General features: G+C 40.8%; 1 protein-coding gene across 1 annotated transcript; it reads right to left on the reverse strand.

The window, feature by feature from the left end:
* Positions 1-3,505: 3,505 nt before the first annotated feature.
* LOC124270217 (amidase-like) lies at positions 3,506-18,346 on the reverse strand. Its single transcript, XM_046705257.1, has 11 exons — positions 18,198-18,346; positions 14,918-15,031; positions 12,485-12,611; positions 12,167-12,339; positions 11,162-11,301; positions 10,318-10,518; positions 9,823-9,897; positions 6,974-7,133; positions 5,244-5,306; positions 4,317-4,595; positions 3,506-4,003 (listed from the first exon to the last, which is right to left on the reverse strand). The coding sequence occupies exons 1-11, from the start codon at positions 18,205-18,207 to the stop codon at positions 3,816-3,818; spliced, it is 1,530 nt and encodes a 509-aa protein (XP_046561213.1). The 5' UTR covers positions 18,208-18,346; the 3' UTR covers positions 3,506-3,815.
* Positions 18,347-23,755: the final 5,409 nt, after the last annotated feature.

Genomic DNA, 23,755 nt, shown 5'->3' on the forward strand with positions numbered 1-23,755 from the left:
TGGAAATCATGAGAAATATAAATGCCAAAAATATGTAAATAGCAAAAGGCCCCATTTCAAAATTTGCCTAATATATCTGCCAAGTTCTGTTGAAAGATATTGAACGCTTTTCGATTTGTGCACCAGAAATGAAGCCCATCCCTCCCTTTTGGGACTAAGTCCTAATCGTTTTTATGGAAACCGGGAAAAATAAATATGCCAAAAATCTGCCAAATAGGAAAAGGCACCACTTTGGCATCTGCCTCGCATATCTGCCAACTATTGCTGAAAGATATTAAGAACTTTTCCAGTTGTGCTCCGGAAACGAAACCTACTCCGCCCTTTTGAGACTAAGTCCGAATCGTTTCCATGGAAACTGAGAAAATAATAAATTACAAAAATCTGCAAATAGCAAAAGGCACCTCTTTGGGATCTGCCTTACACATCTGCCAAGTTTTACTGAAAGATATTAAGAAGTTTTCGAGTTGTGCTCCGGAAACGAAACCCACTCTCCCCTTTTGGGACTCTGAATCGTTTCCATGGAAACCGGGAAAAATAAAAATGCCAAAAATCTGCAAATAGCAAGAAGCACCACTAAAGGATCTGTTTGATATATCTACCACGTTTTGTTGAAAAATAGTTAACGGTTTTTGAGTTATGCTCCGGAAACGAAGCCCACCCCTCTTTAAGACTAAGTCCAAAACGTTTCCATGGAAACCGAGAAAAATAAAAATGACAAAAATCTGTAAATAGCAAAAGGCACCACCTTAGGTTCTGTTTGATATATCTACCAATTTTTGTTAAAAAAAACTTGAACGGTTTTTTAGTTATGCTCTGGAAACAAAATCATTACGGACGGACGGACGGACGGACGGACGGACGAGGCGTCGACTATATCCCCCCGCATTACATGCCGGGTGGGGTGGGGGTGGGGTAATAATACAGTTGTTAGTAATACGCTAGAAGTGAGAGTTTGAACGGCTCTGTGATAAAAACTGCGGCTTGTACCTACTGAAGAACGCCTTTTTGCGCTTCCTTCGACCATCGACCCGTGAAGATCCAGGTTAGAATTGGTCATCAGCAACCCATGTCGTAAGAGGAGTGTAGGACTATGGTTGTAAATCTACAGTGGTGCCCAACGGTCAGCAAGACACTTACATAGGTGAGGTTAGGTGAGGAACACATGCTTGTCGCAAGAGGCGACTAACGGGATCAGGTGGTCAGACTCGCTGACTTGGTCGGCACATGTCATCGTATCCCAATTGCGTAAATCGATTGTCATGCTGTTGATCACAGGATTGTCTGGTCCAGACTCAGTTATTTCAAGACCACCGCCATATAACTGGAATTAACTGTGTATTATTGTGCCACTACGATGAGAAAATATGAAATCGAAATCTATTCGACCCTAACCTGGTGCGAGTTTAAATAGTGTGTAAGAAACAGATTACTGAACTCGTGTCTGTCAGATACCATTTCTCTTCCAACGAGTTGTTTCAAAACGTATCTAGCTAGTGAAAGCTAAGATAAATGGTATCTGACAGATACAAGTACAGTAATCTGTTTCGTACATACCATAAAATCGCACCAGGTTATTTAGATTGTAAATGATCGTACCCAGAAGTCATATGGGTACAATGCAAATTTCATGAGCAATTCATAACTGAGATACTGATAAATATATCGCTCTTCACCAAGACCCTCTGTACACTCTTTCGACATGAACATGCGTTTGTGAATCACTATCAAATACCTAAAAGATATTATCATGCCCAAACTAGGTCATGATTTGTATAGAATGTTAAATCATCTCTGTTTACCCTGGTTATCCAATCCGATAAGTTTACCCTGGTTATCCGATCAGATAAGTTTACCCTGGTTATCCGATCCGATAAGTTTACCCTGGTTATCCGATCAGATCAGTTTACCCTGGTTATCCGATCAGATCAGTTTACCCTGGTTATCCGATCCGATAAGTTTACCCTGGTTATCCGATCAGATCAGTTTACCCTGGTTATCCGATCCGATCAGTTTACCCTGGTTATCCGATCAGATCAGTTTACCCTGGTTATCCGATCTGATCAGTTTACCCTGGTTATCCGATCTGATCAGTTTACCCTGGTTATCCGATCAGATCAGTTTACCCTGGTAACCGATCTGATCAGTTTACCCTGGTTATCCGATCCGATCAGTTTACCCTGGTTATCCGATCAGATCAGTTTACCCTGGTTATCCGATCCGATCAGTTTACCCTGGTTATCCGATCCGATCAGTTTACCCTGGTTATCCGATCAGATCACCTTACAAGCTATTCCTGTCAGTGTAATCACTGTAATTCTGACAGAAGATGTATAATGATTGTAATTCTGACAAAAGATGCATGGACAAGATCTTTGACATCGGACATCCGAAAGGACGTGTTGTGACTGGCTACAAAGAACCTACAGTTAGCCCAGATCAACTCAATCGGAAAGGAGCTGATGTTCCATCCACTCAAGGAACACATCGCCCTTCATCTCCTGTTGATAATCAAAACCCCCTGTACCACCTTGAAGAACGATGAGACGTTTACCTTTACCATGGAATGGTTTGGGCCTTGCTGCATGTACCATCTGGCGGTGATTCTTGTTCACCCAGATCTCATCGAGGTATCTGAAAACCCAACTTCCGGTATTCGGTGATGCGCCGAGATAGCTTGACCTGAGGGTGAGGATTGAATACTTTGCACGAAACACTCGACGGTCATCTCCCCTTGCTTTACCTCAACCCCATTTCATGGAGAGCAGTGATAAGAGTTGTTCTAGATACATTAATGGTATCATTGATATCTTCCCTGATGGTACGGGAGGATGGTGGCATCTTCGTGTCATACAACTTATATACTGCTTATGATCCCCTTCAACACATGGGGGCTAAATCATTACAGAACATAATGTTCAATGTAGGCGACAGCTCTGCTTATGTTCAACAAGGAGGGGAATGCTCAACATTGAGGGAAATAATCGGCAAAGGGGACTGTTCAACGAACAGGATTATGTTTAAGACTGAGGGGAGAGATCAGTACAGATGATAATGTTGCATATAGGCGACTGCCAAACACAGGGGATATTCAACACAGAGTGTCATGTTCAGCACAGTCGAGGCTGTTCAATAGAGAGGGTATTGGTGTTTAACGCAAAGGGCTAGTTATGGAATCCTGGAAGGGACATTGTCGCGTTGTCGCATTGTCGCATTGTCGCGTTGTAGCCCTCTCAAATACAAGCAAAATTAACTAAAACGCGACACGCGACATCGCGACAATGCGACAAACGGGGCGAAATGTCGCGTGTCGCGTTTTGGTTTATTTTGCCTCACTTTACTTGTTTTTGAGAGGGCGACAATGCGACACAGTAACAATGTCCCTTCTCGGATTCCATAGATAGTTCAGCACAGTGAGTAACATTCAGTACAGGGGATAGTTCAGCACAGGGAATGGTCAGCACTGAGGGGACACAGCGTATTCATTATTTTCATTGACAAGCAAAACTAAAGCAGTAAGATTTTATTGTAGTTTAACAACCATGTTTGCATATGTTCTTGGGTGTAGAATCAGCCGCACAAAAAATTGTATTACACAAACATTTCTTGTGCAGTCCTCGGTGCAAATGAATTATACACAACAAAAGGTTATCAAATAATCTCCGCCTATACTTGTCATTTGAAGGTCTCAAGACTTGTGAAAACAAATACCATTCAGGACAGAGTGGCACTTTCAAAAGTATATTTGTACGAAACGTGTTCAGTGATACACCATGCATGTCATCATGTCATCATTATTAAACATGCATGAATATGTTTTATTTATTAATATCCCTTATTTTCTCGTATGATCTTGCCACTTGGAGGACCGTTGTCTCGTCGAAATGGCGTCCAACGATCTGCATGCCCACCGGAAGTCCTTCGCTGAATCCAGCGTTGATGGAGAGAGCTGGATGTCCGGTGCTATTGAAGGGAGCTGTGTTGGGAACCATCGAACTTTCCGGCTCTAGCATGATACAAAAATAGACACGGCACTGCAGTTCATCTTTATATGTAGTCATCAGTTTGAAATGTGACAGACACAGGGTACCTGTCGGTAACTATCATATCATTACGCATTGCTGCAGAATCATTGGGTAATAAGATCGATGGCAAAATGAAAAATGATTATCAAACATCGTTCCGGGTAGCTGAGAAGCAGAATGACCAATGTTCTTGTTATATCAGTCAATATTTCAAATGTATTCTTCACACAGGATTAACGTGTATTATTGAGAATTGTATTTTTTGCTAAGGAAACGTATTTGTGGCGATCTTACCTTCACCCGCCTTGGGCAACTTGGAAGCCTTGAAAGGCAAAGTCGGCATAACAAGAACGTCGTATTGTTCCAGGACCTGGTCATATGCCTTGGTGAGGACCAGGGTCATGTTCTGTCCTATGGCATAGAACTTGTTCTGGTACTGTCTATTCAGGTACTCGGCCTTGAGACAGAACCTCTTCACATGTCGGGCGATATCGTGTGGCCGGGTATACAGGCCCCGACAAATCGCTTCTTGCATTGACAAGGGGTAGAAGCCCTTCCAGAACTGTCCAGTGCCTGAAGATTAAATATACACAGCCATTTTCACATATATAATTCATCTGAATACGCACAGTTTTATTAATCATATTTTTGAATCTACTCTTGACGCGGTTTTTCGTTTGTGCTGTCGCTTATTCCCTTTATAAAATACCTTATCAAAGAGTTTTAATGATTAATAACATGTTACTAAGACTCTACGGACACGTGTATATTATCATGTAAAATATGTTCATGGAGTGATGTTTGCGAGGTGTCAGTGTCACAGCAGAAGAAAAATCAAATGAAAAGGATAAAGTTTACATGGAAAGAACATGATACTGGAACCCATGTGTTTTGTTTTGTATAGCGTGACGCTGCTCATAACAGAAGTCAAGCAACAGCGGAAATTGGCTTCACCAAATTACCCAGGTGGGGAATCGAACCTTTGGCGTGACAAGTGAACACTTAAACCACTAGGCTACCCCGCAGCCAATATTAGAAGTCAGATTTCTAATATATAACTCATATATACTTTTCACTTACAACCTCAACATAACGTTCAGCAACTCATATGTTACGAGTTTCCTGTTATGATGTGTGAAGGATCTCTTTGGGAAAGAATAGCTGCACTAGATTCAAGAATGAAAACATTAATAATCAGAGGATCCGTACATACTTTCTTACCATTACCCTGGATCAAACAGTTGTAAACTCCCTGCATTAATACTGGACTCCAGATTGTTGGGCCTGTCGGAAGAATCAATAGCAATACATAAGCATAAAGGACTTAACAGGTCACCCGTGAAGCAATGGTGTTCAGTAACCCATGCTTGTCGTTAGAGGCGACGAGCGGGATCGGGTGGTCAGGCTCGCTGACTTGGTTGACACGGGTCTAGGCTAACTGCCCCCCGGACCACTACCCCCTGGCTATCTGCCCCCGTCCATTATGGCCCCCGGACAACTGCCCCCTGGGTAAATTGGCTCCCGAACAACTCCCCCTCCCCATCAAAACAAAAACACACAAAGTAACGTAATAGTTTTAAATTTCTTCATATATTTAATATTTATAGCAACACAACAATATAATGCAGCATATCGATCTTCAGATTCACTAAGAAAACACATGTTGCATTGTAACCCAATAGCGTAGAACGGTGCTCATGATGTTGATCACAGGGTTGTCTGGTTCAGACTCGATAATGGACAGACAGTCGCCATATAGCTGGAACATTGCTGAGTGCGACTCACTCACTCACTCACTAGCAAAGTATCGTGTCAAGCAGCACCAAGGATGGTCGTCACGTGCTACATGACCCTTGCATGTTTCAACCATATTCATCTTAAACGTGGCAAGGTAGATCAGTCAATTTACTCGTGGACGATCAGGTCTGTACATAAAAATGCCAAAATGCACAATGACTACAGAGCACATATTCAATATTTTCGTAAACGAGCCAAGGGTTTTGGACGTGATGTCAATGTCAGCGTTCATTTTCCTGATGGTTGTATACTGCTCAACGGTACGGAGATTAGGTCTATACTGCTGGACGGTACGGAGATTAGGTCTATACTGGACGACGGTAAGGAGATGAGTTCTATACTGCTGGACGGTACGGAGATGGGTTCTATACTGCTGGACAGTACGGAGGTAAGTTTGTACAGCTTGACGGTACGGAGATGGGTTCTATACTGATGGACGGTACGGAGATGGGTTCTATACTGCTGGACGGTACGGAGATGGGTTCTATACTGCTGGACGGTACGGAGATGAGTTTGTACTGCTCCACGGTACGGAGATGAGTTTGTACAGCTCCACGGTACAGAGATGGGTTCTTTACTGCTGGACGGTACGGAGATGGGTTCTATACTGCTCCACGGTACGGAGATGAGTTCTGTACAGCTCCACGGTGCGGAGATGGGTTCTATACTGCTGGACGGTACGGAGATAAGTTCTGGAATGCTCGACAGTACAGAGATTAGTGCTAGTCTCAGGCTCCGTGTTTCGAGGGAAGGCTCCCTCATCGACCGCTGCATCGAGTTAATGTGCATTGTGTTGAGAAAATGAGTAAGTGAGTGAGTGAGTATGGTTTTAAGCCGCTCCAAGCAATATTCCAGCAATACACCAGAAATGGGCTTCACACATTGCACCCATGTGGGGAATCGAACCCCGGGTCTTCAGCGTGGCGAGCGAACGCTTGAATCACGAGGCAACCGCCCCGCCCCTGAGAAAGAAGAACAACCTCATGACTAAGCGGAGCGATGTCGTTACATCGTCGTTACATCGTCGTTACATCGTCCTCCAGCGAATGTTACCTGCACCCCTCAGCCCATTATGGTCGGAAATTATCAGTTTCCTATCGACGTTTGTGATTTATGTTTTCAACGAATCCAAAACACTGAAAACGTTATTATACCATCCAGATGTATGGGCAGTGATACTTCCTCAACCTCCGCCCCTGCTTCCTTCAGTCTATCCACTTCTCTCCTCACTATCTCCACCACGTCTGGCTCCGTACACACATCAAAGCCTTCCTTCAACACACCGATCTTCTTGCCGGAGATGCCAGCATCAATCTGAAAAACACAAATGGATAAGAAGGATTATTATAAAAGTATGTAAGGCTGCAAATTCGAAATGCTTTTCGGGCTTGGACATAACTTAACATGAGTTAGGGTCTGGTTCAATCAATGGTGCAGGATACCTTTTCGCGAACGTTTGGAATCATCATTGTTTGACAGTGATAGTCATAAATAATATGTTCATGATATTTATTATCATGTAAATGGTTTTAGTGCTTCTCATAATTTCTGCGTCAGTTATTTGTTTTGTCTTAAGACTAGAAATCGTAGTGAGTAAGGTTTTACGCCGCTTGTGGCAATATTCCAATAATATCACGGCGGGGGACACCCAAAACGGGTATCACACATTGTACCCATGTGGGGAATCGAACCCGGACGAAAGCTTTAACCATCAAGAACCCTTCTCGATGTGACCTTCAAAACATTCGTTCCAAGTCAAAACATTGATTACACAACAGTCTCGTTTCCTGTTGACTGGGTTCCGTCCTATTGCGCAACTTAGTACAATAACCAGTCCAGAATTTTGAGACCAATTCATTTAACTGGATACAGAAATATTAATCAGTATTATTTGATACATCTAAGCACTTGTATTTTGCAACACTACGCTCCTTCTAATCCATCCAAACATGTCGTGCAGCGTGCTCTGTCGTACAGCGAGCACTGACAAACAGAAACCTGGAAATCGTGGAAATCTCAAAACGAGGCTCTGCCGCTAGAAACGGTTGGCGGTCTGATACGGACTTGATATTATATCAATCACATTGTGCGTGAAAGAACTACACTGAATAAGAATAAAAAACACATAACAGGTGTTGCCATAGAGCCAGATGCATTGTGAATCATTTTACTACCTCATCAAACTGGGACAGTCTGTGAAGTCTTAGTTAAGGCCATTCTGCCTACACCTCGCCATAAAATAAGGACATACGATGTTATTAAAGTTTAAAATTAAAATTCATTAGTAAATACCATTTTCTTATGAAACAAGGAATTGGAATTCAGTGTAACCATAGTTGTTTGTGATGTCTATTTTCACTTTCACACGAGAAATTCGGATCGGCTGAAAAGTAGGTCATTGTCTGAATAGGTTAATGAGACTTATGCTTCGGTTTGGTCACTCAAATCATTCGGTTAATCTATTCACCTTAAAACAATCGTTCAGTCACTCGAATCATTCGGTTAATCTTTTCACTTTAAAACATTCGTTTAGTCACTCAAATCATTCGGTTGTTCTATTCACTTTAAAACATTTGTTCAGTCACTCAAATCATTCGGTTAATCTATTCACTTTAAAACAATCGTTCAGTCACTTAAATCATTCGGTTGTTCTATTCACTTTAAAACATTCGTTCAGTCACTCAAATCATTCGGTTAATCTATTCACTTTAACCCAATCGTTCAGTCACTCAAATCATTCCGTTAACATATTCGCTTTAAAACAATTATTCAATCACTCAAATCATTCGGTTAATCTATTCACTTCAAAACAATCGTTCAGTCACTCAAATCATTTATTTATTCTATTCACTTTAAAACAATCGTTCAGTCACTCAAATCATTCGGTTAATCTATTCGTCTTAAAACAATCGTTCAGTCACTCATATCAGTTGGTTATTCTATTCACTTTAAAACAATCGTTCGGTCACTCAATCATTCGGTTAATCTATTCACCTTAGAACAATCGTTCAGTCACTCGAATCATTCGGTTAATCTTTTCACTTTAAAACAATCGTTCAGTCACTCAAATCATTCCGCTAATCTATTTACTTTAAAACAATCGTTCAGTCACTCGAATCATTCAGTTAATCTATTCACTTTAAAACAATCGTTCAGTCACTCGAATCATTCGGTTAATCTATTCACTGTAAAAGATTCGTTCAGTCACTCAAATCATTCGGTTCTTCTATTCACTTTAAAACAGTCGTTCAGTCAGTCAAATCATTCGGTTAATCTATTCACCTTGAAACAATCGTTCAGTCACTCGAATCATTCGGTTGATCTTTTCACTTTAAAACATTCGTTCAGTCACTCAAATCATTCTGTTATTCTATACACTCTAAAACAGTCTTTCAGTCACTCAAATCACTTCGTTAATCTATTCACTTTAAAACAATCGTTCAGTCACTCAAATCATTCGGTTAATCTATTCACTTTAACACAATCGTCCAGTCACTCAAATCATTCCGTTAATCCCTTCACTTTAAAACAATCGTTCAGTCACTCAAATCATTCCGTTAATGTATTCGCTTTAAAACAATATATAGATCAGTTGGTTATTCTAATCACTTCAAAACAATCGTTCAGTCACTCAAATCATTTGGTTATTCTATTCACTTTAAAACAATCGTTCAGTCACTCAAATCATTCGGTTAATCTATTCACCTTAAAACAATCGTTCAGTCACTCATATCAGTTGGTTATTCTAATCACTTTAAAACAATCGTTCAGTCACTCAAATCATTCGGTTAATCTATTCACTTTAAAATAATCGTTCAGTCACTCGAATCATTCAGTTAATCTATTCTTTTTAAAACAATCGTTCAGTCACTCGAATCATTCGGTTAATCTATTCACTGTAAAAGATTCGTTCAGTCACTCAAATCATTCGGTTCTTCTATTCACTTTAAAACAGTCGTTCAGTCAGTCAAATCATTCGGTTAATCTATTCACCTCAACTCACCAGTTTAGAATACTCAGGCACCACAGTTTTGGCATACTGTCTGGGATCTCGGCCACAGTCATAACCCGCAAGTACCTGGAACGTAGAGTTGTGATGAATGAACCCTCCTCTACATCGCTTGAGATATTTGTGAACAAACGCTTTTTCTAACGGTTTCAGACAAAAGAATTTTCTTTCAACGAGATACAGATTATTCTTTGGTGACCTATCACGGCCATGTATTCGAAAACTTGTCCAGTTTGCTTGATCAAAATATAGTATCTCTAGATCGACAGATGTTGAAGGTAAGGAGTTATGGTAAGACACCCAAAACTAAAAACTTCAAAATGTAGCCTTTACATTTTGGTAAATTTTTGGTACATTTTTATATATATTTACATTAAATATGAGGATATATTAATCAAATGGAAAATTAAAAATATACATGTATTCGGAAATAAATTGAACTGCTTGTTTCTATTAGCTTGGAAATGACCGCCGTCCTGATCTACCTACCTCCAGCAACAGAGCGCAGTCGGCTACAGTTTTCGTCATGGGTCCAAGGTGATCCAAGGTTGTCTCCATTGACATAGCTCCGGTATAGGGGACAAGACCAAATGTGGGCTTCAATCCCACAATGCCACACCAGCTGGCTGGGATCCGGATGGACCCTCCTTGGTCTCCGCCAAGCGCCATATCGACCTCACCTGATGCAACCTGTAACATGTGCTTGTCTCGTGTGAGGGATATCTTAATGTATACTGTCTTCAGTACTCCTTGTCACGTGAGGCAAACGGTGTTTGTTTGTTGTTTGCGACGATCTGTAAATAATCGAGTCTGGACCAGTCAATCCAGTGATTGACATCATGAGCATCGGTCAGAGCAATTGGGATACGACCACATGTGTGAACCAAGTCAGCAAGTCTGACCACCCGATGCCGTTAGTCGCCTCTTACGACAAGCATTAGTTGCTGAACACCAATTCTAACCCGGATATTCACGGGTCTGCAAACAATGCCACAATCCTTTCCACTTTCGTGGGCAAAAGTCGATTACCGCTGTACATCATGCGCACATATCTATGAATTACTGTTAAATAGAGATGATACGAGGTGTCCACCAGAAGGTGAGGCTACCCTGCCTCGTCGGTTACACCATTCTTCAACACACACAAAAGCAAATCAACAGAAAACTTAAGCCACTCATGGAAACATATCGTGCAAAACAGGGATTGCATTCTTTGTGTCACTGACTAGATATGGAGATTTGCTCCACATGTCAACCGGTGAACATTTTGAAACACTATCGAAACCATCCGGTGCCAAGGTAAAATGCATTCACCGTCTCACACGACACGTACCAGAGCCCCGCTGCCAGAGCTGGACCCCCCTGTGGTCCTTGTCTCGTCAAGTGGGTTCCTCACAGGTCCAGCATCACAGGTGAAACTCCAACCACTCAAACACAGGTGTTCACAGTTAGCTTTTCCCACGATTCTGCCACCTGGTGGAAATAGAATCCTTTTAGACAGTGAGTGAGTTTAGTTTTACGCCGCACTCAGCAATATTCCAGCTATATGGCGGCGGTCTGTAAATAATCGAGTCTTGACTAGACAATCCAGTGATCAACAGCATGAGCATCGATCTGCGCAATTGGGAACCGATGACATTAGTCAACCAAGTCAGCGAGCCTGACCACCCGATCCTGTTAGTCGCCTCTTACGAAAACGCATGGGTAACTGAAGGCCAATATTCTACTCCGGATCTTCACGGGTCCCTTTTAGACAGAACAGACGAGATTGAATTCTATCGAACACTGCTACTGAGTGGAAACAGTAGATCTGGTGTCGACTGCCACGAGTTCAAATTCCCATCGGTCCCTGAATTACCGAACTGGCTCCGTGGTTTAGTGGTTAGAGTGTTCGCCCGGAGAGCGGAAGGTCGTGGGTTCGATCCCCGGCCGCGTCATACCAAAATAAATTGAAATATGGTACTTGTTGTTCCGTGCCTGGCGCTCGGCATTAATGGGTAAAACAAGGACTGTCGGGTAGAAGTCAGTGTAATGTGTCTGGTATCTTAGTGAGCTAGCACTATAAAACCAGCTTAAGTCTGAGCTAGAACAAACAGCCACACATACACACGCAAGCACGTTGTCATATGAGCGAAATATTCTTAAGTACGACGTTAAACCCCATTTCACCTCACCTCACCTCACCTCACCTCACCTCACCTCACCTCACCTCACCTCACCTTGACTTACCGAGCTGTGTTTGTGACTTGTGGATGAATGATCAACATGGGTTTTTATTAAATATATTTGATGGCTTGAAGATGGGAGGTTTCCAATGTTTGAAAGATTTGATAATTACCGGCATCTAGGATTCTGGTGACTACAGTAGCGTCAAACTCTGGAGTGTATCCTTCCAGGATTTTACTTCCGTTCATCATCGGAACCCCGGCTACGGCTATGTTGTCCTTGATGGCGAACGTTTTACCTGCCAATTTCCCCGTGTCGGCGCCTTTGATGTCACAACGCCAGTACCTGAAAATCAGATTTACACCTTTTGTTTTCACACTGTCTAGTTTAAACGGGATTTATTATTAGTAGGTACACCGTTAGCATTTGTACTCATGTCAAAACAGCACACGTGGAAGACAAGTAATCCCAACATAAATATGTATATTACCAAGCATTATATGGATTGTTCTCTTGCACGGGTCTGTATCCTGGGGTTCGAGGATAACTGACCGGAAGTGATGGCTGCGCAAGCTGTGCGACTCGCTGGAGTTCACTGGCAAAGTACTTCATCTCCTCTGTAAACATAATGTAATGACGTTCAAACCGAAACATGAGTCTCATTAATCAATTCAGACAATGACCTACTTTTTAGCCAATCAGATAATCTAGAAACCAACCAATTTAGAATTTGATATCGGTTTTGCGATAAATTAATGTTATACAATTAGAAGCGACCAGACTAATACGTAATCATAGGGATGGCACAAACATGTACACGCTACAAAGGAAAGTTAAATGTTCACCTTGGCCCATCTTGCCCCAAGGTCTGGTACACGTTATAAAGGAAAGTTACATGTTCACCTTGGCCCATCTTGCCCCAAGGTCTGGTACACGTTATAAAGGAAAGTTAAATGTTCACCTTGGCCCATCTTGCCCCAAGGTCTGGTACACCTTATAAAGGTAAGTTAAATGTTCACCTTGGCCCATCTTGCCCCAAGGTTTGGTACACGTTATAAAGGAAAGTTAAATGTTCACCTTGGCCCATCTTGCCCCAAAGTCACGTACTCGTTATAAAGGAAAGTTAAATGTTCACCTTGGCCCATCTTGCCCCAAGGTTTGGTACTCGTTATAAAGGAAAGTTAAATGTTCACCTTGGCCCATCTTGCCCCAAGGTCTGGTACACGTTATAAAGGAAAGTTAAATGTTCACCTTGGCCCATCTTGCCCCAAAGTCACGTACTCGTTATAAAGGAAAGTTAAATGTTCACCTTGGCCCATCTTGCCCCAAGGTTTGGTACACGTTATAAAGGAAAGTTAAATGTTCACCTTGGCCCATCTTGCCCCAAGGTCTGGTACACGTTATAAAGGAAAGTTAAATGTTCACCTTCGCCCATCTTGCCCCAAGGTCTGGTACACGTTATGAAGGAATGTTAAATGTTCACCTTAGCCTATCTTGCCCAAAGGTCTGGTACACGTAACAAACACGTTGGCAGAGAGGTCAAAGGTTCAAATGAATTCGAACAATCAACGGAACACGTTGTACAAGTCACTTTAAATGGACATGCATCAGATATAATTTTGGTGCCCGATGCATCAAAATTTGAATTATTCTGCACATGTTTCACCATGAGTTCACGCTCTTGGAATCTTGGAGTTGACGCATCAAAGGCATGTAATGATTTTCGATGCGTCATATTTTGACTTCAATTTCGTGCGCCGACACGGGGAAATTGACAGGTAAAACGTTTGCCATCAAGGACAATATATTTCCTTGGGGTGTTTTTTGTCTGTTGAGCATTATCTCTTCGCGAACAACAGACACGAAAGGGCATGTTGTATCATTATGTGCATCCTAACATATAATATTACGTTAATGATAACGCCCCCTTGTATCAATGATGTGTCGACCATATCGGTATTACGTTAATGATAACGCCCCCTTGTATCAATGATGTGTCGACCATATCATATTACGGTAATGATAACGCCCCCTTGTATCAATGATGTGTCGACCATATCGGTATTACGTTAATGATAACGCCCCCTTGTATCAATGATGTGTCGACCATATCGGTATTACGTTAATGATAACGCCTCCTTGTATCAATGATGTGTCGACCATATCGGTATTACGGTAATGATAACGCCCCCTTGTATCAATGATGTGTCGACCATATCGGTATTACGGTACTGATAACACCTCATTGTATCAATGATGTGTCGACCATGCTGGTTATTACGGTAATGATAACGCCTCCTTGTTTAAATGATGTGTCGACCATATCGGTATTACGGTACTCATAACACCTTCCTGTATCAATGCTGCGTCGACCATATCGGTATTACGGTACTGATAACATCTCCCTGTATCAATGATGTGTCGACCATATCGGTAATACGGTACTGATAACGCCTTCCTGTATCAATAATGTGTCGTCTATGCTGGTTATTATTGTAATGATAACGCCTCCTTGTTTCAATGCTGTGTCGACCATGCCAAATATTACGGTACTGGTAACACATCCCTGTATTAATGGTGTGTCGACCTTGTCTGGTATTACGGTACTAATAACACCTCCCTGTATCAATCCTGAATCGACCATACAGGGCATAACGGTACTCACAACACATTTCTGTATCAATGCTGTGTCGACCACAGTGGAAGCCCTCTAAACCGGCACAACCCCACTTTATTCATAGGTTTATTATCATGATTAAATCCCCTCATCATCAATTCCAGGCCTCATATTTGTTGTCTTTCCTTCACAAGGCAGAGGAAACACACCTACACAGATCGTGTGTTGACCACACCTCTGCTATGAAACTGACTACACAAAAGGTATAATTTTGATCGTACCTACCCTGTTACGGACCACACCTACCTCCTACCGCCTGAAGATCGTCATCGGTGCATTGTAGCCTCATCTCCTCGGACAGCCTGGTCAGCTCGGCCAGGGACGGACACGCCACAGCTGGGGACTGGTACCGACCCTTTCCTATGGAAAACATCAATATGTTTACTGACCAATACTGATGAGTTAAATGTAAGGATTTTGACCTCACAGTTCTCACTAAATACCATGGGATATAGATCTTACGTGTATGCCTAAGTTCTTCTTTTATGTTTCCCGCAATTCGTCAGTTTATTTCTTTAAAACCAATAGTATTAACACATTAGTATTAATCGAGCGTGTGGGTCATACTGATTTTTCGAAACGATATTTATGAAACAGTTTGTATGAAGTGTGTTGTACCCTTGTACCTCTGGCTGTACCCTTGGGGTTGAAGTAGTGTAAAATAGTTGTCCTCATTCAAGGTATGTTTATTATTTGTTAGATTGATTTAGGCTAAATTTGCTGATAATCGCCAAAACTAATCTAGAAGGATTATTTAAATCCTGCTTGTGTTTATACGGTAGCAAAGGTATTGTAAGTCCCCATGGTCCCTGGTATGGTGATCTACCTTCAGTTGCTGGCGATCTATAGCCTGTTTTCATATTTTGTATCGTCCGAATATGCTGTTATTTTAACGTTACATGCTAGTTGTAATGCTAATGTTATGTTCTAATTTTATTATGTCCTTTAACGACGGGTTTTCTAATATACATATATTCCTTATCAATGTCAAATTTGGTCTCGTCACGATATGGCTGAAATATAGCCGATAACTCACTCACTCACTAAGTCCCCATGGTCCCCAGTAAGTGATCTACCTTTAGTTGCTAGCGATCTGTATCCCCTAGTTACATTGTGTTGTTAAGTATAGAGATGTGTTTGTAAGTAAAGGTTACATACACTTTTTAAACGACATCTGTGACAGTCCAGTTAATTTACAGTCCATTGAAGACAGGAGTGTATATTAACTACATCCATTCATTGTGTATGTAATTTTTTCTCGTCACGATAGGGCTGAAATACTGCCGATGTGACTCTGAACTCACTCACTATGACCCTCCGGAAAACAAAACATCACAACATGGTCAGGCCAACACGAAATTAATCTCTTTTTCTACAATACATTTCGGAAATGAACCAAAAAGACATAACTGTCTCGCAGTATTCTAAGTGCTGTTGATATAAACACATAACACTAAAGTTTTCTTCAGAACTGTTGAATGAAAATCAGAATATACAGCTATAGCTAGATAGTATATGGTCTGTCACGTGACATATTTTATCAACTTAATGTTACTAAAACAAGAAGATACATATGTGATTCTATAAACATATAATTCTATCATACACGTCCTCTTGGGTTGTCAGAATGATCCGTTGTGTGTTGAGACAAATCTCTGTAAATGAGTACTTATGTTTAAAGGTTGAATGGTGTTAAACTTTTGTAAGAAATGGATCAATGAATTAACATATATAATGACTCACAGCACTGACTGATGGGCACATTTTATAAGGGCTAAATCTTTTATTTCAAACTATGATGACTGGTATTTATGCTGCAACCGACTAATTGGATAATAGGTGTGTGGTACATTAAGTATGCGTCAGAAACAATATCAATTTAAAAACAAAATGAAATGGGTGAAGAACTGCTGATCAAAACTTACTATTCATAGATATAATTAAAGGTTGCATTCTACACAGAATTTCTTCAATTGTCAGGGATGTGTCATAATCATACATTTGCGATAAAGGTCTTCCAGGGGATACAGGTCCGTTGGTTGGAGGTGTATCTCTGATTCTTTTAACCTTGAGGTCGGTGGTAGTATGAGAACTATTTGTTAAATTTGAATGCGGCAATAGTTGAAAAATTGCCGTCGGAAGTAACATAAGGGCTGATATATAACGTGAGTTTACATTATTTCATAGATGCTATGACACCCGAGACTTACACTGTCTCGTGTTCTGTCGTAGGAAATGCTGTGACAATATACCGATTTTTCATGGCGTTTTCCCGTTATCTTCTATCGTGTCAATTCGTATTGCGCTTGGAAATTAAACAAACTGTGGACCTGCAACCAGTGAGCTACCAGTGGACGACCGCCTTTGACCGGTGGCCAAAAAAACTACAAAAAGTGATAAAGCTCTCCAAAAATAAAGAAAGTGCCAGTTTTGAAGAACTGACTTTGTTGTATTCTGATCCAATGTGACATTTAAAGAGGCTCTATTAAAGGTTTTAGCATAGCATAATTATTCCATATAGTTTCCTTATGTTTAATGATATATGAGCGGTCTAATATTGAGAAAAGAGGATTCTCACAATAAGAAAAGCCTCTTTTTATGGTCTGGGTACTGTAGGAGTGTCATTTTCTGTCCCCAGCTTGAAAGAAGATGGCAAACCTGGGTTTTTTTGGTTTTACTTTTTTTTCACCCTCCCGCCCCTCGTCAGCACCAGTTTGCAGATGAGAAACATAAAAATGTGGATGGTCTTACACATATTTAATCAACTGAAGTAATCTTTAAATCGCTAATACATACTAACAATAAGTTCATTGTTCATAAACATACATGACATCCTGACCTCAAACGACCTTGTGCGGGGACCACATTTGACGAGGGACAGCCACATACCTATAGTCAACATATGGCCTGTTAGCGTAACAGAGTTGTGAACAAACGGAGAATGTACATGTATCATCTAAAGTGGGTAAATATTTACAAAAAGGTACCAAACTGGACGGGTAACAAAGCTCAGGATCTTGTGGAAATCACTGAGGTCATAGCAAGAACAAAATTATTTAATACCAAATTTATACAATCCCCTACCCATAGAACCCCAATGCCTACACTTGCACAAGTCTCTAAGGTATAAATTAATAGTTTAAATGATAATTTCTAAAAAGTAATGAATAAGAGTCGGGGGTACTGTCAGCTTATCTAGACTTGCCTCTCAGAATTACTAATAGTTTACATCCATGGGCTTAGCATTCAGTACAGCCTTGGAGCGAGGCTACCCCTTGCCATGCACTACCACTCTTCCATACACCATGCACAACCACCCTCCCCCAGCGTCCTACATACTACACGCCGCTATGTATAGACTATAATCTTGAACTCTATTTCGTCCTACATAAATCTGTATTGATATACATGCCTAAGTTCTAAATTCTGTATCATGTAGGTAATAGACGTCTCCAAACATTAATGTCTGAAATACATACAACATATACACATGCAATGTTTCATATTCACTCACACAAGTACCTACCTTCCGCCATAGTTTAGATAGCGCGTTGAACAGGTCACCTGAAAGGTGAAGGCCGTCCACCTGCTGGGCGGAATACAATACACAGTAAAATATCGTAGTGATTATGATGTCACAGATATATGTGAATTCACTGTTTTACATAGATATACGTGTGCTGAATATACAGGTTGCAAATGAAAGATAAATATTGTATGGTGTAACAGAGCTAGCAACGCGGAAGTAAGAACTTAGTGCATGTGTAGAATAGACATAATATATCAATGTACACAAGCCTATTGCCGGGAAAGCGGGAGTCCCGGAATGACGGTCAGATGACCCGACAGGGATATCTAGTGAGGTACGAACGAATAGTATTCAGTCTGGTTATCGTGATCTGCTACGCTACGCTTTGACACTGACCCCGGTAAGGTCTGCACAATGGCGGCCTTCACTACTGGGCGACACGCCCTATATTTACTACAGAAAAATCCGAGAACTGGTGGTTAGAATTTTCTTTATATAGCATTTTGCATCGATACTATGTAAACGTCACCTGAAGAACGCCCATGGTTACTTTGAGAGCACAAAACGTTATTTAAGCAGTTTAGAGACTCGCAAGTCGTCGTTACAAGGGCGAAATGTAAACAATGAAGCACATCCCATTTTCAACACCGACATGTGAGTTGATATTTCGTGTCAGCTCGCTATTATCACGAAATTGTACACACAAAACATGGATCTGAACGACCACATTAATTAAATATTGCTACCACTTTCATGTTAGCATCCACCCCTCCCGGATATACGATTCAGTATGTGTGCCCCTTGATGAGGTAGAATACAGCTGCTAGATGTACAACTTCTGTGTCCTTAATAGTATTCAGTCCCCATTCAGCACCCTATATTAAAACTTTGGCATAAACTGTTGAAAAACGCTGTCAAAAGTTTAAATACTGACAATGATCGACTGAAATACCTAGCTCTGCTACGTTGTGACAGAACCATTCTTTCATGTGTTTAAGTTTCACTTTACTGTCCAAATATTCTCAAAACAAGCATCAAGTCCTATACACTATACATAAGCGTGTTACATAAAACCTTCGCGTGTGAATGCCAGTTTTCATCAGAGACATTTTTTTCATAAAAGATTAAAAGCCATAGTTTCATTCAAATACACGCAGTTCGATGGCCCCATTACAATGAACCTGAAGGTAAGGCTGTGTGCATGAGGGTGATAAATTACTGAAAATAGAGGGTCATACGTTTTGGAATTAAATTACTCTCACGAACATTAACTGTGTTTTCAAAATTGTATTTTCAGTTTTAATGGTTTCAGTATCGGTTGGGACGTTTAATACTGAGATTCGGCATTCAAATTGTTATGTTTGTTTTTTTGTAATTCAATTAATCAATATGCTGAGACGGTTCGATGTTTGATATGTTTTAATATGTACCTTGTTTTGATTACTTAAATTAACAATAGGAATTTATCCATCAGGTATGTCTGTTTTTCCAGAGTAGTAATTAGGATGCAAAACGCTGGCAGCTGCTGCATGTGTTAATGTGCTGATATCCATATGGACAAAACAATAATGGTGCTTGGTTCACAGATCCGCCGACCTGAATACCGTCTCCGCCATGCCCGTGGCTTTGACCCAACGGTCCACCCAGGTGACAACCCTGAACATGTACAGGGCGTCATGGAAATCGACGCTTTTAAACGTCTTTGGAATATGCCCATACACAGCTGAAGAAAAACCCTGCTTACAAACCCGATCTTGTCCAGTTTGCTAAAGCCACTGAAATTAGATATGTTACCGTACTTTCTGTCACATTTGATAGCAATGTGATTGACAAGATTCAGGAATAGCTTGATAAAATGCGGACCACGTCTTTCATATGTCTCGCTTACATTCTACGCAGTCCTACTTCCCTTTGTTGTTTTTAGTCTTGGTTTGTAGGATATCATAAGAGGCGACTGACAGGATCAGGTGGTCAGATTCGCTGACTTGGTTGACACATGTCATCGTAACCCATGCTCATGATGTTGATCACTGAATTGTCTGGTCCAGACTCGATTATTGACAGACCACCACCATATAGCTGGAATATTGCTGAGTGCGGCCTTAGACAACAAACAAAAAGCAAACATCATAATTATCATCGCTATCAAAATATTGTATTCCGACCATATTAAAATTGTAAGCATATGTTTATTAAATATTATGAAATGCTCACGATGCCAGGCAATGGTGAGACGGTGAGACGATGGCATCTCGAACCAACAGGGGCGGTGGGGTAGCCTTGTGCTTAAATGGTGAGACCATGAGACGATGGCATCTCGAACCAACAGGGGCGTTGGGGTAGCCTTGTGGGTAAATGGTGAGACGGTGAGACGGTGAGACGATGGCATCTCGAACCAACAGGGCGTTGGGGAAGCCTTGTGGTTAAATGGTGAGACGGTGAGACGATGGCATCTCGAACCAACAGGGGCGGTGGGATAGCTTTGTGGTTAAAGTGTTCGCTCGTCACGCCAAAGGCCCGGGTTCGATTCCCCACATGGGTACAATGTGTGAAGCCCATTTCTGATGTCCTCCACCGTGGTATTGCTGATGTATTGCTAAAAGCGGCGAAAAACCATACTCACCCACTACTCAACTAGGCTTGTTGCCACAGTGCTGGTTGCAAATGCCTGCATCGACGTGGGTTTTTCTTCATACATCGTTACCGAGTGACACGTCACCCACCGAACATAGAGCGTTACGTTTATAATACCTTTTACCTTCAGTTCTACCTGGCTAAGCTACTCCCAGGACATGACATGAAGCTCTTGATTATCGATTGTTTTGGCAGTGTGAACTTCCCACAGCGTTTGTGGAAAGGAGCATCCCCGGGAATCGACATCGGCTGAGAATTGACATCACGTGACGTAAATGGCTATTCATTGATTCATTCAACAATTCACCACTGCTCAGTAATTTAAATACACATTTGCTCTCAAAAACACTAATTAAAAGAAACATCTAGAGCTATGTACATAAGTATAATATGCAATACCTCAGCGAAATTTGTTATGGTGCCAGCCAAACATCATAACCTTCAGATTTACATTTGGTTACCACGGCCACAGTTACTAACGACTTTTTTCTATATGTGTTTAGGATACGGTTGTCAACAGCAGTGGAACTCACCAAACAGGTGGAGAACGACAGTTCTAGAAGACATCAGACATCTTGTGCTGCTACACGGGTGAGTGAAACATGATGCCAACTTTTCAATTTGGTGCGATTTTTTTAATATTTTTAAGCCAAACGTATTTATGAAACATTCTAATGTATACTGTCCCTCATACTCATGCTCACTCAGCAATATTCCAGCTACATGGCGGCGGTCTGTAAATAATCTAGTCTGGGCCAGGCAATCCAGTGATCAGCACCATGAGCATCGATCTACGCATTTTGGATGCGATGACATGTGCCAACCAAGCCTGACCACCCGATCCCATTAGTCGCCTCTAATAACAAGCGTGGGTTTGCTGAAGATCAATTCTAACCCGGATTTTCACGGGTCGCATTCACAATGGGGAGAAATGGGCACTTTTAATGGTCATATTTAATCTGCAAACGTCCATAACAGAACCGGGCACGTGTTCTCCGAGCTGCTTGCGGATTAGCTAAGATACATAGCGGTCACTGACATGAACGCTATGCAGCACCTCCATATGCCCCAATGGTGGAAATCCTTTGTCGCACTTTCGCGCACTCGTTACGATTTTTGCGCACGAAAAAACTTATATGAATTACTTCTTTGTACTTATACCTACACGTGCGCCCTAGTTTCGTTATCAAAATATCCAAAAATATATATTTACAAGCCATCAAACATCTCAGTCGATCGCTCACATATGAGAGGGGCCATTTTGAATCACGTGACCTGTGACGCGAAGGGGATATCCCTCCCAAAAATAGTAACACACGTGTTCCATACCTCGTTGCTTGTTGACAACACATTTTCATACATTTTAGGCAATTGAAACGATTGTATGGAGATTTTCGTTTCCAATCTAGACTGACTGACCACCCCTGCTTTTTCAACAGCTGTTTTCAAAGGAATTGCTGGTGAGTTTTCAATGCTTCATATAATATTAGATTATTGCTGTCACCTTCACAGTTCCATGGGCGTCTCTGTACTACTCCTGAATATTTGCCTAAAAAAACACAGTTTACTAATTGAATTTAGGACTTAAATAAGTAATGAGTTCACGAATTAATTATCTATAAATTTCATGTATACCCAGAAACCGTAAATATTTCTCAGTTCACAACTCTCCTACATTGTATAATATTTTAAATATTTCCATGTTGTATTAGGTCTCAAGCACCAGCTACAAACCTTGCCCAAATCATCTTTTCATTTCCATATTAGCAACCAAGTGGCCAAAAAGTGTTATTTGTCATCATGAATTATAAACAAATAAATAAAAATCGTTGAATGAGGGGATCATTCAAATCACAGCACAATGCCACATATCATACTTAAACTCTTGTGCATACACCATTGGACAGAAGACTTTTATTTGTTAGGTCAACTGAAGAAAATTCATTTGCAAAAATTACAGTACCTCTTATCGTTTGACAGCAAAAATAGCAGGCTTTCCAAATTATCAATGAAGTGTTAGTTAGAAAGTCTGCTTTTCAAGGTGCAATTAGATGTTTATTGAGAACATTAACAATGATAAGGATATGAAATTGTGCATGAAGTTTATTCATGTTAAATTAAAGTGATAATTAATAATTAACATTGATATGCACTTTATTTACTGGTAGTCAAGGTTGAAAGTTGAGAGAAGAAACCATGGATGACACTGTCTGTTGCCCATTGCAAGGGCAAGTTCAAGAGAAAAACAAAGGGATAGAAGAGATATAGCTTTGTGTTTGACGACATGTCTATTTTTTTGTGAAACTCACTGCTATAACTTATCAAAACCAGAGTCATCAATAGATGACAAATCCCCCCAGGCTCAAGAAATTTGAAAGAACAAATCATCTGACAGTTACTGATAGTTCAACTTGATTGTTTTTACTTAGTCCAAATTGTTTCCATGGAAATCATGAAAAATATAAATACTAAAACTCTGCAAATAACAAAAGGCGCCACTTCAAGATCTGTCTCATATATCTGCTACGTTTTGTTGAAAGATAATGAAAGGTTTTCGATTTTTGCTCCGGAAAAGAAGCCCACCCCTACTTTTTGAGACTGAGTCCAAATCGTTTCCATTGAACCTATAAAAATAAAAATGTCAAAAATCTGTAAATAGCCAAGGCACCACTTAAGGTTCTGATTGATATTTATACCAATTTGTTGTGAAACATATTGAACAGTTTTACAGAAAAGAACACTACCACCAATTTCAGTCAAAGTCGAAATTGTTGCCATGGAAACACACACAAAAATATTTTATACAGAAATCCCAAACTACCAAAAGGCACCAGTACACCACCAGATCTTTCTATGTGCCAAGTTTGGTGAAGAAACAGTGAACGGTTTTGAAGTTCTGCTCCGGAAAAGACGAATGTGCA

The sequence above is a fragment of the Haliotis rubra genome, unplaced genomic scaffold (genome assembly GCF_003918875.1).
Source record: "Haliotis rubra isolate DU_JTF1 unplaced genomic scaffold, ASM391887v1 Scf15, whole genome shotgun sequence".
Lineage (NCBI taxonomy): Eukaryota > Metazoa > Mollusca > Gastropoda > Lepetellida > Haliotidae > Haliotis > Haliotis rubra.

What these genes read in the sequence shown, in the direction of transcription:
- LOC124270217 (XM_046705257.1), bottom strand. An exon ending in ACTGCGCTCTGTTGCTGGAG is followed by an intron (nt 9,898 to 10,317) that starts GTAGGTAGATCA and finishes TCTACGTTCCAG; the next exon opens with GTACTTGCGGGTTATGACTG. An exon ending in GTTGCCCAAGGCGGGTGAAG is followed by an intron (nt 4,004 to 4,316) that starts GTAAGATCGCCA and finishes GTATCATGCTAG; the next exon opens with AGCCGGAAAGTTCGATGGTT.